General features: G+C 40.0%; 1 protein-coding gene across 3 annotated transcripts in view; it reads right to left on the reverse strand.

The window, feature by feature from the left end:
* Positions 1-979: 979 nt before the first annotated feature.
* LOC122415602 (uncharacterized) overlaps positions 980-19159 on the reverse strand; it is a 110379-nt gene continuing 92199 nt past the window's right edge. Inside the window, exons 2-8 of one of the 3 annotated variants that reach the window (XM_043427867.1) lie at positions 4910-5155; positions 3494-3743; positions 3014-3187; positions 2174-2336; positions 1878-2100; positions 1466-1793; positions 980-1306 (exon numbers count right to left, since the gene is read on the reverse strand). In XM_043427867.1, the coding sequence (XP_043283802.1) occupies positions 1134-1306; positions 1466-1793; positions 1878-2100; positions 2174-2336; positions 3014-3187; positions 3494-3743; positions 4910-5155 (1557 nt within the window). In that variant the 3' untranslated portion in view covers positions 980-1133. Of the gene's footprint in view, positions 1307-1465; positions 1794-1877; positions 2101-2173; positions 2337-3013; positions 3188-3493; positions 3744-4909; positions 5156-19159 lie in introns of those variants that run through there. The other 2 variants (XM_043427877.1, XM_043427885.1) reach the window with 2 other exon arrangements.

Here is a 19159-nt window from a genome sequence, read left to right on the forward strand (position 1 = left end):
GAAATGGATATCAATATTTTTCGAGCAAATAATTGAAATTTTTGGTAAAAACAGAAATAAGTTACTTTTAAGAAAAAAATGGCCATTTATAACGTTTTAAAAATTCAAAATCGAATGCCTTTTTGGATTGATCGTTCTAAAGTAACCTATTCAGGCCTGAACTTCTCTTTGCATCCTACTCTCTCTCTCTCTCTCTCTTTCGCACTGGGCGTTCTAAGCACATGCCGTCTAGTAATTGTAGCCACTCAATGAATTTTATCCGCTTGACGGTGAAATGTGTTATCAATTGTATTATTTTTCTTTTATTCGGCTGCGCTGAACTGGCAAATTAACTTTTGCTTTTATTTTCTCTTTTTATTTATATTATTATTTTTTTGTTTCATATTTCCTATGATTTTGTATCAATTATCGTTATGATTTGTGTACGCTTTTCTGGCTACCTTTTCCTATAAGTTCCAACTAAGGCAATAAACTAACATCAAATCACAAATCACAAATCTCTCTCTCTCTCGTCCATGGACAAGGAAACGGATAGTGTTAAGTTTATCACAAGGAAGAATCAGTAAATCTGTCGCTGATGCGTTCAATGGGCTTATTCCACGTTGAGCCCTCTGGTTCTTATTTCGTATTCGCGCAAACATATATCTATACACGCGCTACATGAGCCTATAAAACAACTTTGCGAGAGTTGCACCTGCGGCAACTTAAATTGCGCTCAATTCAGGCGCAATCATCCTTAATCACGAACCCGGCGCAGCGGAGGTCCGAGAGCCTCATGAGACCCTTGTCCGCGATTGCATAGAGAACTCTAGAACAGGCGCAGATTTACCAACCCCCTGAGTACCATTTCTTTATGTATATATTTAATTGATGATCCATTTTTATGAGTATTCGATCAGGAAATGGAGTGGAGAACGGAATGAAGGCATTTTAGAAAAATCAAAAACATTCATTACGAATATAAATACAAAAGATTCGACAAATAAATAAGATTGAAGCTCTCTCGTAATTGGAGAATATAAAAATTCATAAATTATCACAAATTCAATACATTTACATTTTTCGCTCAACGAAAATTGACCTAGAAAATTGATCCTTTTTTTAACATATCTAATGATCTGGAGATGATTTTTTCACCGTATTGTATAATGTTCCAGGTGGCTCGTGTGGTCGGTGTAAATTTCTCTTCTGCGTTTCAACGAATACTTTTTATTCGGTTTCTCATCGTCCTCCGCAGTCGCCTGCCATTTTCGCGACTCGCTGCCAAAGAAATCCCAAATTTTCACGTCGCTACTTCGACTGATAGCTAGATTGATGGAGTAATACGAAATATTAACAGGAAATTACACGGAGTTGAATGAAAAACGAAAAATATTTAAAAATCATAGAAAAATGATTAACACAAACGAAATTGGAATCATACAAAAACAGAATGACAATCGAAATAAAAACGACGGTTACGAACCCAGTTGTGTATTATCGGGACTCCATTTTAGGTCATAACCCAGACGCCCATGGTATACAACATCTACAATGCGGTCCAAATTCGAGAGAACCACCACCAGCGAACGATTCAGATTTCCACGTTCTGAATTTCCTTCCTGATAATCAAATCTTACGACCAGTTCGCCGCTCAGTTTGTTCCACGTAAGTAGCTCAATGCACAATTCGGGATTGGTTTCCCTGCAGATGAGAAATTTCCGGCGTTGAACGTCGAAAAAGGACAGTGCATTTAGGTAGGGATAACTCCCAACGCATATGATATTCGGGTCCCAGGGATGCCAGGCTATTCGCTAGAATTTTTAATTGCCAATAATTATTCAGCTTGCTATTTCACTATCGAGAGACGAATAAGAAAAATAATTTATCAGACCAACCGAAATTGGACTGTGGCCGGGTGAGGCATCTACCTCGAGGAAAAGAATGCATTCGGGCCAAGTGTAAATGAACACGGCTTGGTGTGTTGTTACGGCTAAATAACGATCGTTCTGCGAGAACACAATGGAATATATCGCCTCCCTATCGCCTATATCCGGAAAAAAGTTTCTAGCCAATTTTCCTGAAGACGTGTACGACGATAGTCTACCCTCGCAACAGCAACTATGAATAAGGCACAATCGTAATAAGGACGATGACATCAAGGATATGCGGCAATTTCATTCAAATAACTTACATGAGGATTTCATCATCGGAGTGAGTCCACGTAACAAGTGTCGCTACACATGGCAATTCTTCATTCCAATCTTTTGTGCAAGGGCATTCTTTCATCCAGAGCAGTTTTTCCATAGAATAAACCCTCAACTCCGCATTGTCGGTGACCGCCGCGATTCTGTCTCCTGGAAAATTGGATTAAGGAGGGTCGATCACGAAATCAAAATAAACAGAATTTGACAAAATTTGGTGATAACATTCTTTGGCATCTTATGTACAAATACAATTTTTTTATAATTTTTTTACCACATGGTTATCGCATAATTGAGCGTTAAAACGAAGTTCTTATGCACAAGATGTATAACTGTATATGTGTAAACTCTATGCTTATACACGTGAACTTTAGTGTTCAATTACTCGAGAGCTATGTGGTAGAAAAATCTAAAAAAAATTATATTGTCTTATATATTTTTAAAGAATACATTTACCAAATTTTATTAAATTCTTATCATTTTGAAATTCTTAATATTTTTAACATGGTTTAGCATAGCAACATTGTATCGTCGCGATCCACCCTCCTTAAGAGTATGGATCAATCGACTAACCTCACTTGGAATATTCGAAATCGAAATTCTTTGACACAGTTTGATTGATTAAAAAAAGGCTCTGTCAGCCTACGCAGAACGATGGCAAAAATCGACTGACCGAGCCTTTCTTTAATCGGTCAAACTTTGTCAAAGAATTTCAATTTCGAAATTTGCAACTATCTCTCTCGCACTCATGGTTGCGATATACCGACTGATCCATCCTCTTAACTGATTTTCTACTCATGTTATTATGTCATCATATGATTTTAGTTAACCTGCGTGACTCCATTGTAGCATCTGGATTTGATAAATAATGTCAGCCACTGTATGCACGGGCTTAGAAATTGTACCGACGTTTGTGGTCGCAGGATTGAACACAAGAATCGAAGAACCAATCGGCTTGTTGAGTATCATCGCTATGAAATTTCGCCCTCCCCAATCGATGCATTCTGTAATTGGGTTAATATCGAAGTTTAAAATCTTCGAGCAAATCTGTTCACATTAGCAGTGAGGAGTGCGCCAGCAGCGTTACTGCACTGTTGCCAATGAAAATAGTCAAAAACTAGCAAAATAAAATTCAAAATATTATGAAAAATAATATTTAATCATCAATAATTGAGAAATTTTCGAAAAATACGCTTAAAAATGTATCGTATGGTAGACCGTGATTTTCATAAATTTGTTGTCGATACAAAATTCGAAGTAATCAGTTCTAACTAACGCTACGATAATGTTAATTATCGAAATAATCTTACGATAGAGTGGGGTCGGCGATTGAACTTTGATGCCCAACTTGCAACGGCCGATGAGAGGTTTGTGTCGCGCTTTTGTTCTCGTTGGGAAATCGAAACAATTCTGATGTGGCGTAGGGTCAAAAGTCGGTGGACGGTTTCCTCTATCGGCGAAATTCAAAATACGGGGATCGTTTAAACCTGGTATCAGATCAGCTTTGGCCAATGCATTTTTCATCAATGTTTGCCGCCAAGTTTCATCCAGATGTTTCATCTGAATAAATGGGAAGAAATAAAGCATTGACTTGTGTCGGTGTTGACAACTCGGCCAAGTTTTTCATTGAAATATCCTCGACCATGGGAAAATCCAATTATTTGAGGAATCATCGAAAAAGAATCACCGAACAGTCGAAGTTTTTTTATCCATCGAGAAAAAACTCGAGCCAAAGTTACTTATAAAAATGCTAATTCGTGCATGTGCAATTTCGATTCAGTTTTGTATAAAAACAAACAAAATGTGCAACGATTTATTCGTAAAGTAATGTTAGAACATTTCTGCACGTGTACGAAAAGTTTCACCATTTCAGCAGTACGATAATTTGTATATCAAAGCGTGCTCGGAAAAAAATTGTTATCATATCAAAAGTACGAGGATCTTGGGCTTGTTCAAAAATGCTGTTATCGGTAAAACGCGAAAAGAACTTTCTTCAAAAATCAATTGAGCGTGCTATCGGGATAACATTGCGAGAATTTCTTGGTTTTGATATGAGAATAAGCCTCGCTTGAGGAATCTGTTCACGTTCGAGAAACGACCGCGTGGGCGATTATACAACTGCAAATCGCAGAACTTGTCTCGTGTCGAGCATACTGTGAAAAATTTTCAGGGGACGTGCCGTCCGGTGGGAGTAAGACGGAGAGAATGAAAAGCGGAGGAAGAAATAGAAATCGAAAAAAAGAGAGAAAATGGAGCCTAACGACCCGAGAGATCGCCCAGTGGTTACGGATCCTCATAGTCAGACTGGCGAGCAAGAAAAAAGACCAGTATACAGCATCACGTGATTATGACCATAAATATTATCGGCGACATCCGAAGCTATCCATAGAAACTATTAACTGCTCTTGAATTCTTTCAAGTACACGAATAATAAAGCATCGAATGAAATCGTATATAAAGTGGCAAATGAAAACACTGAAACAGTTGGGAATAAAATCGTACAGGATCGTGCGACATGTTTTTATGGGAAGTTGTTAGAAAAATTTCCACAATGAATACAATGTTTTGGGGTGTCATGCTTTTTTCGCATAATCTATAAAATTTTCCAAGAATTTCTCAGCTAATGAAATTCGCTGAGTTGTAACGGTCTGCGATCTCCGAAGCACGTTCATAACTTTTCATAACAGTAAAATAACAAATCATGGAATGAGAGAGCGTGAATTTACTTGATCGAATACGTCGAGTCTGCTCAGTATCTGGGGCGGTTGATTTTTCGTAAGCTTGTAATTCATAGCGTCGATGCTTCTGTGGCTTCTTCGTGGAATGAATCGGTCTGCTTTGGACAAATACCGATGGCACTGAAAAGACGACAGCCCACTTCCAAGTCTCAACGAGCCCAGATTGTTGCCCAACGAATTGGCCCCGCCACCTAGCGCTTTATTCGATGAAAGAGTGTAGATCGGTACTTGGTTCTACAAAATAAAATATAAAACATAAGTTTGAAAAACAATGTTCATGCTAACGATTTCACAAATATCAATAAAGTGACAGTGTGAAATTTGGACTGGTTTGAAGACCACTCGACTTTCCTGTTCTTCTGGTTTTTTTCGTTTTTACATTTATACAATTTTCTAAAGTTGATCGATTAATATTTGACGATATAAACAGTAGTCATTCTGCTTGCATGAGGCTATTGACCGTTGCAAATTCTGAATGAAAGAGATCCAACGAGAGCTTAAAGAAGAAACGACGAAGGGTAAGTTCAGCTAAGATATTTGCTGGGCCACCTGGTGAGATGATATTCGAGCGCGGTGGACAAAAATCTGGAAAAAGTGAGGTGGGTATTGAGCACAATGGAGGTAGACGTAAAATTCGGAATTTTATCGTCATCGCGGAAGGGCAAGTAAGAAATAGCAAAATGACGAATGTAATGTTCCGTCGGAGATCGAGAGTTCAAATGGCGTTTTTTCACTCAGTACAATTCACGTCCAGAGATACATTGACCACCCTTCAGTTTCGCGAGGGGTGGCTGATATTTAGCACGACCGACTCACCCCCTTAGACCCCCAGCAACGAACATCTGGCAGTCGCCACGCTCGGGGCTCGCGAGACTTGGGATCCGTTCCATGATCGATAGGACCCATCGGATCTCCCTCTTTTTCTAGTTTTGTCTTTTCCAGAGGGAGAGAACACACTACGAATCTCTTGCACCACCCAAGAAAACCGGTTGTGTGCCATGCTATTGTAAATAAAATAAACGTCCATACACGCGCATGGATATGTATCTGTACATACGTATGGACGTATTGAGAATTTATGTCAAGAGAGAGAGAGAGAGAGAGAGAAAGCGAAAGAGAGAGAATATACAGGGGTGCGTGTTTGTTTTGCATCCCCTTTGCCATAGCTTTCAACCCCGTCTTTCAAAGTTCAGACGTCTTTTCTTTTCCTTTTCCCTCTCTTTCTGCACATTCGCGATTCTTGGAATGTATTTTGACGTTTTAATAACATTTTGTAGTTGAGAAACTAGTGATTATTCAAAATCGAAAGTTAAAAAAATTGTTTCTCCATTTTTTGAAATTGTGCAAAGGCATAGATCAGTTTGGGAAATCTGCAAAGGGCAATGACAAAAAAGGAGACGGAAAATGGTCGTGAAGGAACAAATATTCAATTGTGAAATATTGACGAAGAAAGAGAGAGAGAGAGAGAGAGAGAGAAAGACAGGGAAAGAGATGATAAAGACGAACACATTGGAATTAAGATAGAAGTAACAAGGTGGGAAACAATGATTACGGAGAAGGGAGAATGTCTTAGGGAAGAAAATCCCTGAAGCCCACTTCCTCGCCGCTTAGTTCTTTCACCCCGTAAATTACGTGCGCGTATATTCAGTGCTAACGGTCCAGGAAGAACTGGAACTCGGTTTCGCGTCGAGCATAGTAGCAGCGAAAAAACTGGAGCAGAAGAAGAGCGAACCTGCCATTCGTAGCCTCGAGCTGTGCTTCTGTCTCCATTGCTTTTGCTACCAATTGACGTTTCTGACTGTTTCTTAACGCCATCTTTGGCCCAAGCATTTGTCCCATAGGACCGTCAGAATATTCACAGCATTGTTGTGAATTATTACCCAATCCCACCATCTTCACATCTTTGTTCTCGAATGCAGACTTCACCAAAATTCGAACCCGGTTGAATTGGAATTATTCAAACAATGGCGTGTCTGTAATCCATGGAATATTTTCGAATCGTGACAGATGAGGAATTTTCTTCAAACAGTTTGAGACTACACGTGGGTAAATTTGTACGTTTCGGTACAGATTTTCAGAGAACATCTTGGAAAAACTTGTTGGAAAAATTGAGCTGCTTCGTTATCGAGTCGAAAAGACTTCACGATAATTTTTTATGATAAAAAAAATGTTTTAACTCTTTTACAGATTGAAGAACAAAGAGGAGTGAAAATAATGGGGCAGCGTGATGATGATCGAGGTTGGTGGAGGGACGGTACCGCAGCGTGTCAAAGCCAATAAATCGAGTGGTCCTTTGCAAGAGGTGGATGAGATTATGAACCGAACCGTAGCCTGATCTCATTTGCATGGAGCTAAGATAAAAAGAGGGAGAATAAGAAAGACAAGAATAAAGAGAGAGGAAGCAAATTTGGTACGAATTAAAGGGCTCCGCAGAGAGAAAGGGCCCGAGAAAGTGCAGGACCAGGTGCGAGAAGCAGTCCGAATTACATAAGAGCTTGGAAAGTCCGGATCAGACTTTCCCATACCTATGGAACGAGAGAGAGAAGATAGCTCGGGTTATTACTTGCGTGAAAATACAGGAGAGGCCCCCAGCAAAGATGGAATTCGTAGTACGAGGAGGGAAAGATCGGACCTGCATCAACGAAACCGGTATTTCCATTCTTCTATTTTTACCACCCTACGAGACTTGAACTACAAAAATCTTCATGGGGCCATCCATGTTACACTGTTTTTGCAAGTATTTCAAGAAAAATTACCTCCAAATTTACTGATCAAAATATTTTATGAATCTCCGAATCAGAGATTATCCAACAATCGTCAATTTTTCATCCTTCTCTATATTTCATATCTTTTATATTGATAATCGAATAACTTTACTCATCGTAATAAAGCGTTCCAAAAACAAAAACAATTTTGATTGATTTTAACAGTTTTCTGTAGGGTTAAAAAAAAATTTAATTTCGACACGGATTCCCACGTAGACGTGTATGCATAGATGTACGTATAATGTGCGGTAAGTTATCCCCGGATTTTTCGAAGTAAGGTGCTCAAAGGGTAAGATTCATCCAGCACGAGGTCTTTAAAGAGAAAAAAATGACGCCACCAGTAGAAAACGGGATGAGCAAAATTTTTTCTGCACCACATAAGGACGGAGTTTCACTCTCTCTCTCTCTTTCTCAAAAGAGAGTTTACTTCCCACGGTGCGTACTGCTGAGTCGCAGGTTGCGTAGCGGTCAAGCAGCCACTGTCGGATGACACCTCGACCGGAGACGTGATTCAAGATCGTGGCGGGGGATTAACTACTGAAACCACGAACGATTGTTATCGCAATCGACCCCAAAAAATTTTCAATTTTTTGGAATGAATTGTCAAACAACAGGCTACTATTTTATTCCACTACCGAGCAAAAATCAGTTGGGAAGATTTCTGTGGGATCACGATCACTAATCATGATCGAAATGTGAATGGCGAGATCGCAAGTTTTCGTTTACAATTAGAGAAGACCCGCTACCCAAAATCCATTCCCATCGAATCTAAAAATCTGAGGAAAATACTAAAACCCAAATTCTCTAAAACAGCATCTCAAGTTGCCAATAAATATCTCCATTAGCATAAAACGCACAGAGCAGCATCAATGTTCCAGAGGTTTTCAAGCTTTCCACCAAGCGTTGTACATTTTCATGCTTCCTTTGGAATGATTAGTGTGAAATGAGCGAGGCTCTGGAGGATATCAATGAAATATAATCGCCAATATAAAATTATTCAATAAAACAAAATCAACTAAATGTATATCGATACACAAGATATATACGCTATGGACAAATACGTGTGCACGCACAGTCGATTCACGACAAAGTGTGCAAAAAATCGATGTCCGTACAAATATTTATATATCTTGTTGGGCGCGCATCGATGCTCAGATTATTAATTAACGATGCATTGAACGTGTAGGTAAATTATTTTTCTCTTCGTGAACCTCTTCGACAACTATCCGACGTGTACTATACACACATGGGAAATTTATTTTCCACGTGTGTATGAGTTTATTCATGCGTGAGCATATCCACATATATAGTATACCTACTGCATCTTTATATTTTCAATACAGATATATATTTACGTATGCAAGACACTGTCGAGCCTCTTGATACATTCATATACATATATATTTATATGTAAATAAATGCTATAGTGTACACATGTACGTAATACGTAACACGACGAGAGCAGCCGCATATTCAACACGAAACAATAAATCCCGCGTGTCGGATGCAACGAACACACACACGCGGACGAGAGCCGAATCAAACGAGAGTTGAAGATAGTAGGTGTGCGACTCGGTGATATTAATATATCTGTATACGTATATACAGGGTGTTTCAAAACAAAGAGTGAAGTGTTCAGCGAAGTTTCGGTTGCCAGGAATGTCATTTCCATTCATTTGTCTTTATGTATTTCATAATAATGAAATGTTAGAGGCGGTTGCTGAGCCTTAACATTTAGTGGAATTTCAGTGTCAAAGTTTCGCGGTTAGGATTGCAACTGCTTGGAATCGGTGAATTCGAAGCAGTGAGAACGGCTGTTTAAGCAAGATTTTTAAATAAGAACTGTCATTAATGAATAATGAAGAAACATGGAAAACTTTTGAGCAAGGTTTTGTGCTGACTTTAAAACACACACTCGTTTGAAATACTTGAGCAAATGGAGGGAGGAAAAAATTATTGAGGAGAGTGCGGAAAAAATTCAAAATTTTCTCCTCCGATGACGTTTGTTTTGGAATCACTCTGTAGGTATTAATGAAACAGCTATTGGAGATCGAAGAATAAAAAGGTACCGAACGAAATATTTCCGTGGGCGATGAAGCTCGTGCATATTTACATTCATGATTGTGTGCACACTCACACACACTCTTTAACACGTCTATGGGGCATTCCGTACAAACTTTGTTAGCTTCCATCGGTTATCCATCATTTTTGTATTTGAACCGTATTTTTTACAATTGTTTGCATTTCTGTTTCAACATTGATTTTATTCATAATTGCATGCTTTTGCTGAATGAATGGAAAGTTAACTGGGCCTGAAAACATTCACTGAATCGAATACAACCAGATGAAATCAGAATTGAAGAAAACCAGAGAAAAAAGGAAAAACAGATTCGACACTTGATGAACCTCCGATGAAGGAAAAGGCAAGTTGATATTTTCTGAGCCGAAATCTCTCGCTTCGATCTGCTTGCTGACTCGTCTTTTGCTTTTTTTTACCATTTATTGGTGCATAGACAAAAGGTATTATCATCGGTGGCACGGTATTAAATGATGAAGTTAGATGTGGTGGTTCATTAAAGAAAATGGTACGTCTCACTCAATCTCCTTCAACACAAAATCGAAAGTTTCCAAGTCGAAAAGTTTCCTCCTATTTTATCATTAGTTTCGATATTGCTGTACATCTGGTATCGTTAAAATTTTTTTTATTCCATCTCGACTTTTCAATTGTCTGCAGACATCGATATATTTTTGGAGTTTTAATGAATGTCGTGTAGCAATTAAACGTGCAATCGTTTACGAGTATTTCTAGGCTTTAAGATATGCGGATAAGAGTTGGAGCTCAGTCTTTGTCATTTCTCAATGTCCTGAGGATTTTTATCATCCTGGAAATACTCTTATACGTACTCCATATAAGAACATGGACTTAATCAATGAGGAAATCGATTCCTGCGATCGCATATCTCGTTCCGCCCCTTACATGCATAAATCTATACATATGTTTGGCTCGATTTTATTTTACATCGGTTTTTTCTCTTCCCCATTCCCTTCTCTTTTTTCCAAGTCAAGAAATATTCCCGACGCGTACACAAACTCGTGTTCTCGCAGCCCCGAGATGAGTGTTCCGCGATGATTCTGTCGTACTTTTGAACGGGCACCTCGAAACAACCATAAATCATATCAGAGTAAATAAACAACCAATGATTTTTCACTCAACCCGACAGAAAAGTCATTTTTCCCAATTAGAATGTCAGAAGAAAAGAAATAAGAATCGCTTGATTTGCTGTTATATTCCGCAAGCCAACAACACAGGCCTTGACTGCCCTCGTCATGTGTTTAGCCGCATTACCGCATATTCTGCACGCTCATTATTTATTGATACGCGTATACATTCATTTATGTGTACAAATGTATATTATACCGAGGTGCATATACGGGTCGAAGTGTTATTCTTAATGAATTTATCTGGCGCGAAGCGATAGCGTAAATTACAATTATACGGGGTCCCATGCGATAGAAGTGTGAAGTGTCCCGGTGAAAAGGCCACTGGTGGCTAATGAATTGGCACCTATATCCGTTATAGTAAAGACCCCCGTTCGCCGCACGTTCTCTCTCGCTTCGAGGTAAAAATATAAAATCGTTCGCGTACGTATACTGCATAGATGAGGGTGAATATTTCGTTGATATATATTTCCTCGGAGTCTCGCATTGCTCGTTAGATCCTGGCTATGTGTAAAACTGGTTATTCTAATCGTGATGCAAAATCACCTTACGCGCGCAAACTCGAAAGAAAAGTTGAGAGCCAGAGATGCTTATTTATCGGGATTAAAAAATGATGGAAATAAATACTGGAATAAGCGTTTGGGACGAGGTGAAAATTCAATGATTTGAGAAAAGTGTTGAAGGAAATGATCGGTGATTCAGTGACCCTTCTAGTTTCATATGAAGAAGGAAAGTGCACCTATAAAATGATATCGATTAATTTATAATTCATTAGATGCGTGTAATTGAATCTCAACTATTTCTTACTATATTTATATGGAAACATATGTACGAGCATATACATTCATATACGTAACATGGAGATAGATTATATAGAGCGTCCCTCTCCCTTTCTCTCCATTAGAAGTTCTCTTTCCCTCTGTTTCGCCGTCTCGCATTAGATCTTACGTTAGAGAGTCACGGCGATTGGTCGATGTCAGTAGTCGAGAGGTTGGGCCCGTGATGCCTCGTCGGATTCGCGGCGGGGATTACCGTACAGTCGCGAGAACGTCGATCTATCGCCGTTACTCAACACACATACGTGCTTGTAATACGGGCTTTCCTCGAGACGGCGCAGTCTGCAAACGCCATTGGGCATATCCAGATGAACATTTTTGTTGGCCAAACCCCAAGCGCACTGGGAGGAAAATTAATATGTCTCGTAACTTAAGGAGGGACGGCAAGAAAAAATACAAACATCAGATTAATAGACACTTTAACGGGATGGAGGAAAATTAATTATGAATTGAGCGAAGTGAGGCGAGTCTTCTAAATCAGGCTTCACCTTCGTGAATACTTTCTTTCGTGCAAGAATAATGCCCAGTTTTTTTATAAGCAGCAGGGATCTTTCGTTGTTTTCTGGGAGAATCGAATGATTTTCGTCCCTTGATGACGATTTTATTCGAACTTGGTATTTTTCTAATGAATCATTATTTACGAAAAATCGTATTTATATCCAATCAAGATTCACGAAACATAAAACAACTGCGCGTGCTGTCTTTTGTACATTTCAGGACACCGAAAGCCAGAAAGAAAGGAACGAAGAGGAATGAGAGAGGAGGAGAGAGACGGAGCAGGAGAGAAAAAGAGATCCAGGGGCCTCTTCCCCTCCCCCCCCCTGACGAGCTTATATCGTAGTAGGGTGCGGGGGGCCCTCGGTAGGGGGCTCCTGGGCGCCAAACTGGTCTCTAGGGCGGCTGCAAGAGAAGGACAAAATGCGGTGAAGAAAAGAGAGAGAGAGAGAGAGAGCAGGGGAGAGAGAAATGGACGAGAGAGTGAAAGAGGACGCGAAAAATAGAGTTAAAGAGCGAAAGAAGGAAAGAAGAAAGAGCGAGGAGAGAGAAAAGCATATATAAAAAGAGAGGGAGAGGCATGGATCTCTGCTGCTGCTGGATGTTGCAGCAGCTACTCTCGATCGGTCCGGGCAAGGATCGTGACCCCACCGGTAGTCGGCCGCCGGTCCTTACGGTGGAAGGTCGTTCTCGTCCTTCGAGACTTTTCATCTTTCTCTAAAGATCTCTTCTCCCTCGTTTTTCCTTTTTTTCTCGATCATCTTCAGAGTCGCGTTCAGCACGCCTGGCTCTCGGTCAAAGGTGATGTTTCTCTAGCACAAGTACACACATACCCTTTTACCAGTGCCAGACTTGATACATACGCAAATCTGTATACATTTATATACATTGATACTCGAATGTATGGGGTTTTCGAGATCAAGTGTTACTGGCTCTCGTAGTAATCTTGTAAATCTCACAGTCGCTCGAGAGCTGGAATCATTCGTTGATTTTCCATCGCGTGACGTTGTCAAGTCTGTCAAAAACTGCAACTGCGATTATTCTTATGCCACGTTTAGCCGGTTATAAGACTCGGAAGCATAAACAGTGTCGGAGCATAGCAGGTTATGGTGGTTTTTGGTCAAGACGCCTTGTACGTGAAACTTTGTACGAAATCTGTGTAACTGGATTCCAATGTTTTTTTTTCTACGTACGATGATGTAAGTGAAACTTTGTATGAAAACTGTGAAACTGGATTACCATTTTTTTTCCGTATGGCAGTGAAGTGGAAAGGATTAAAGATCATGTATCGACGCTCAAAAATGAATAAATAAGAAAACAACTTCGGCTGGTACTTAACAACCAGTTTTGCAGCAGGATAAAATGGCGCGTTCACGATGAAAAAATGATCTTTCACCTGATGTTGTCGGAGATATAACCCTGACGAGAAATATATTCGGATATGTATCTCGAGATTGAAGGATGGAGGAGAGGAGATGCGATGGAAAAGTGTCGGTTACAGAACCCATCGAGTTCCATAATACGTCAAATTGAATAATCATTGAGAAACAAAAGGGTGAAGAATACAAACCTTTATTTCGTTTTAAGCAATTATAACAAAGTGCCTTTTCGTGTGTTAATATTTTCACGACATGGGAGTCCCTCGAAAGTGCTCGTTATTTCGGATCTTCCTGTGAACTTGTTGCAACACGGGAAACCACTTACACGGAAAAGCGGCGTAGCAACAAAATTTGACGCGTCGAACCCGAATTTTAAAATATAATCGATAGTTCGGTAAAGAGAAAGAAAGAGTGAGAGAGTAAACGGGTGGTGGGTAAAAAGAAGTCTGGAAGCCCGGCCGCGTTTGATAATGCCGAAGTTAAACTTCTTCCCATCGCGCCCCGACTTGAAGAAGAGTTGACTAGAGTAGCGATAAAAAGGAGGAAAAGAGAGAGGGAGAGAGACTTTATTCGTTGGATTATATCCTCGATGGATGTGGAATATTGCGCGCGGTGCATGCAATGCAGGTTTTCGCCCCGTTGCCTCTTCCTATCTCTCTCTTCTTCTCTCTCTCCATCTCTCTATTTCTGTGTGTGTGTTCTTTCTCTCTCGGTAACATGTAAGGAGAACGCTGGGCCCGCGCGAGAAGAGCGCGTCGAGGCCCCTCGCGAACGAGTGTGCCTCGCCACTCGTTCCCTCGCGATCGAGCTAAACGCGCGCGCACCGCGCAGCATCGCTCCCGCCGATCTCCGAACGATCTTCTTCGCTTCAGTCGTTCGCCGCTGTCCCTACGAGCAGGAAGTCGCGCCTTCAGCGACCAAGGTCATTTTGTGAAGGATACCTTATTCCCCGATCACAAATGTTTCTCTCAACGTACCAACGGGAATGAATAAAACGAGGAATTATTCATCTCCGTGTCGTGAAGATTTATCTCGAACGCGGATTCTATTCCGTATGAAAAAATGAATCACGAAGTTTCCCTAAAAATCGATGGATCGATGCTTCGAGTGATCGATTGTGTGTGATTCAAACTTACCAATAATTCATAATGCGCGTTACTTAAAGGTATCAATATCGATAACAATCGCATCAATATTAGTAATAATTTCGTTGCTTCCAGTAATAATATCAATAACAACATTAATAATATGCTGCGTCGTGAAAAGTGTGAAGAAGCCGGGAAGAAGATCGCGGAGAGACGTAATTTGCCAAGGAGCAGAAAGATTGATCGAGAATCCTGAATAACTGAGCGTCCACTTATTCGTTATCGCTCGAACAGATTTAGAAATGGAAGGATAATTTACGTGGCAACGTTCTTTTCTCCTCACAAGTACAATGTACGTGATTATTCGTGGATATATTTGAAACACTGACTATGGACAAAGAATGGTGCGCGGGAATGTATAAATCACGGTGCCGATGTCAAAGAGTGCAGTTTTCACGACCGCAATTTCTATAACAATTTCTCTTGTCCCGACGAGGATTTTTAGTACGTTGCGTTTATGCACTTTGATCTAAACGCGGTGCGTACGCGCGCGTGTTCTCTCTCTCTCTCTGTGTGTGTGTGTGTGTGTGCGTGTGTGTGTGTCTGTGTGTGTATGTGTGTTTGTGTATGTGTGTGCGTAGATATCATAACGAGTTGTCGCATAAATGAAAATGGTCGAATTGACTGCTCTTCTGGGAAGCTTTGGAAGACTCTGAGCCGCGATCCTCTTCTGTCACTTTTTCACTAAACGACGCGGAGAGAAACTTGGAGGAATTAAACTCGAGGGAAATTTGAGAAATGAAGGAAGAAACAACAATTTTGTGCGCCGTTGACAAGTTTAATCAGCCGATTTTCTCGTAATAAGTATCCAACGATGAAACATCTTTCGGTCTGTGTTAGCGAGAGCTCTCGGTCCACGCGAGGACAAACGATGGAAACGAGAAACATTGGTAACTTCAATGCGTGGGAAGGCAACGTCGCCCGAGTCGAATCCGCGTCTCTCTCTCTCTCCCTTCAACGGCGTGCCATGCACTTGCAAAGTTTTTTAACTCTCCTGAGATCATCGCCTCGCTCGCGGTAAGTGTCACTAATTATACGATTTCGTTTTCACAGCGTTTTTATTTTTCGGTGAGAACAACCGCGCACAACTATCAGCACGGTACGCTCACGGAAAGTGGAGGAAAAAATGGAGCACGCTTATTATATCGAGTTTATGGAAAAATGATCGCTTCGCGCCTATATAGTGCAAGCAATAATTCTCAAAAGCCGTTTTCCATTTTTATACTGAACGTTCTTCTCGCTCCTCGTTCGAAAATTTTACGGTTACTCTAGAAATTCTTCTATATATATATATCCACGCATATTATATATGCACATGAATCCGGCATTAAAAAACGGATGGGCGTATCCAACGACATTTTGCACAGAAAAGTAGTAGACGCGAGATATATTTTTAAGGCTTTCGTCAGACGGTGCTATAACAATTCAAGACGTATATTTGTGAGAAACATTGCGAATCATGAGTTCGAGCAAATAACACTCGATAATAGATACGGACGATCATTTATAAATTTACGAAAAGTACAACGCTCGCCTGAGAATATTATCGCCTGAAGCGGAGCAACGTTTACTTTTTCTCTGACGTAATTCATTGAAATTAACCAAATTTAATGTATTCGCATTGCAAGCAACGATAAATTTGCCACCTCTGTGGTAAGGACCATTTTTCAAGCTCGGCTGCGCTATCAGTTTGAGGAAAAAATTGTCTACGTTGATAGAGAGAAATTCGAACTTTTGATGTTTCGATAAGACGCCATCGGATCTTCGAAATCTTCATTATTATTCTCTCAATGAATGAAACGGTCGACGAGAATGTGACATATGAGACTCTAATTACGATTGGCATGGAAAAAGCGATTTCGTTTTCTCGCTATCGAGTTACAAGCCGTTTCGTAAAGCTTGGGAACCTCTTCCCGATCACTTTTATTTCGATCTCATTATATCGATCGGCAGGTGAAGATGTATAAAAGCGCGAGCGAGAGAACCTCCAAGAGATGCGGATCGTCGCAAAAGTACGCTTTCCGTTACGCTCTCGATGTTATTGAGCCATCAACATTCCAAGAGTTATACGCGAACGCGTATACGTATATACATGAGAAAGAAACACTGTAACGCGGTAATTCTCTATACTTTTCTGACTGCGTGCTAAAAGCGAAAAGTTGCAAGAGAGAGAGAGAGAGAGAGAGTATCGAACTTTGCAACACTTTGAGGACTCATCCTTTATATATATATTTATATACATATATTTTTTTTCTCCTCTTTTTTTAACGCCCCATTGCGATGCATCGTTACGAAGAAACTATCCACCTTATGCGCTCTCGCTTGTACTTTTACATCGTTATAAACTGCGAGCAAACCTTCCATGAACATAAACCTATAAGTGGCAGAATCACCTCACGATTCAAATTCACCATGAATCCGCTATTCGCAGGTGAAGCTCCATGAAAAAGGGTAAAAAAATAACACGAGAGAAATTAGCAATAAAATGCTGCGAAATAATCGCTCGTTTTTTCTCTTCATTTATGTGTCATTTTTAAAAATAATTTCACGACGGAAAATCTTTTTCACTCAGACTTTAATAACACCAGAAATATAAATATAGACAACCGCGTTCACGCATGAGAGGGAGCAAGAGAGTGAGTGGAAAGGAAAAAAAATGAGAACTCTGCCCACATCTTTCACTGGACCTGTCGTTGCCAAAGGTATGCATATATTACATACAACGTATATACATATCGTGAACACCGGCTACGGAGGACTGCGTCCTAACCACCCACGTAAATCTTATATATATTTGTATATACAAACATATCGGAGTGAGTACAGCAAAACGGGAGCAGCAGCTGCACTCCTCAGGATTCCGATCGTCTGGTGCAAGAACGCAGACTCGAACAAAATTTCAACGAGTTAAATTCTCGGCAATCAATGGCGATAGGAGAGAGAAAACGGAATGACGCGGTGAACGAAAATCTGCTTACGGGAAAAAAAGATGAGAGGTATTTGAATTTTCTCGTTATTTCGGTCTCCACATTTCCGGATTATCCAGATTATCGTGAATAAAATGAAGTTTTCGAGTCTTGTACTTCGCGTACTTCGTAGTATCTTGATTAACTTCGAGCGATTCAAGTTTGGCAAGTTTTAAGGGGTCTACTAGAAATTTCACATTCCTCAGATCCTGAATCTGGTAAATGATCGATTTGAACGAGTTGCGATTTTTTTTCACTTGCCAGATGCATAAATATTTATTTACATGTATATTTATCGATTCATGCAGTAGAAATAGTACATGGAACAATATATCTGTGTATATACATTAGGAAAGAGAGATCTCTGACCGGGTCCGAAGGGAGAAGAAAACGAAGGAAAAAGAACGAATGAATTTACTATGCGAGATCGTCAGCCGCGGTACAAATTGGATCTCGACTATACGCTCTCCTCTGTCTCTCGATTCAATCTCTCACAGCCTGTGGCATCGTGAAATACAACTCCCGCTGGTTTTAAGATCAGCCCGAGCTCCCGAATCCTCGTCTTTTTTCTTGCTTTATTTTCTCATTTCTCTCCCTCTCGCTCTTTCTCTCTGAAAACACGGTACAGTGGAAATAAAATCGAACGTGAAAAGGAGAGAGGAATACAAAACGAGAACATCGATAATTGCTCGGCTCCGCGTGCATCATCCGAGACTATTGCCCAATCCACGAGAGGTCAAACTGCCCCCGAAGTATCCTTAGATTCTCCTTTTGCAATTCTCCATACCGATTGCGATACAAGACGAATGATTCGCTCCTATTTTTCAATATTTTCAGTATATATTTACCTTCGCGTTCACGTACCATCAGTGAAAATCCTCGTAAAATGCTTCAAAATATATCTGATCGACGTGTAAAATCTCAAAAATTGTAAATTCGAATTGTTTTTTTTTTTTTATTATTTCGTAACTTCTGAGATGACGTTGAAGTTTGCAACGTTGAAGTCCAACGAAATGATCTATAAAAACTCTCGAATAATTCGAGTAATTCCCAATTTTGTTACCCGCCGAATTTGCAATTCGTCACATTTTTCAACCCACATCAATGATTCGTGAAACAAACAAATGATGAATTATAAATCCCTTTTTCGTTCATTTCGTTGGACTCCAACGTTGCAAACCTCAGCGTCGTACTTCTGAGTCGGTAGCTCGAAATTAAGGGCACCACCTAATCTTCGTACTCGTTAAAAAAAAAAACTTAAAAATGTTTGGACCTTTAACGAGCTCATCAAACGTTTATCAATTTCTTAATGCATCGTTAAATGAATGGAATGGTTGATATCGAGATTGCAGAGCAGTTCAATTTACACAAGCCAGCCCATACATTCTTTCCTCCTGACAGCGTAATAATAAATATATTTATATAACAAATGT

The sequence above is a fragment of the Venturia canescens genome, chromosome 1 (genome assembly GCF_019457755.1).
Source record: "Venturia canescens isolate UGA chromosome 1, ASM1945775v1, whole genome shotgun sequence".
Taxonomy (NCBI): Eukaryota; Metazoa; Arthropoda; class Insecta; order Hymenoptera; family Ichneumonidae; genus Venturia; species Venturia canescens.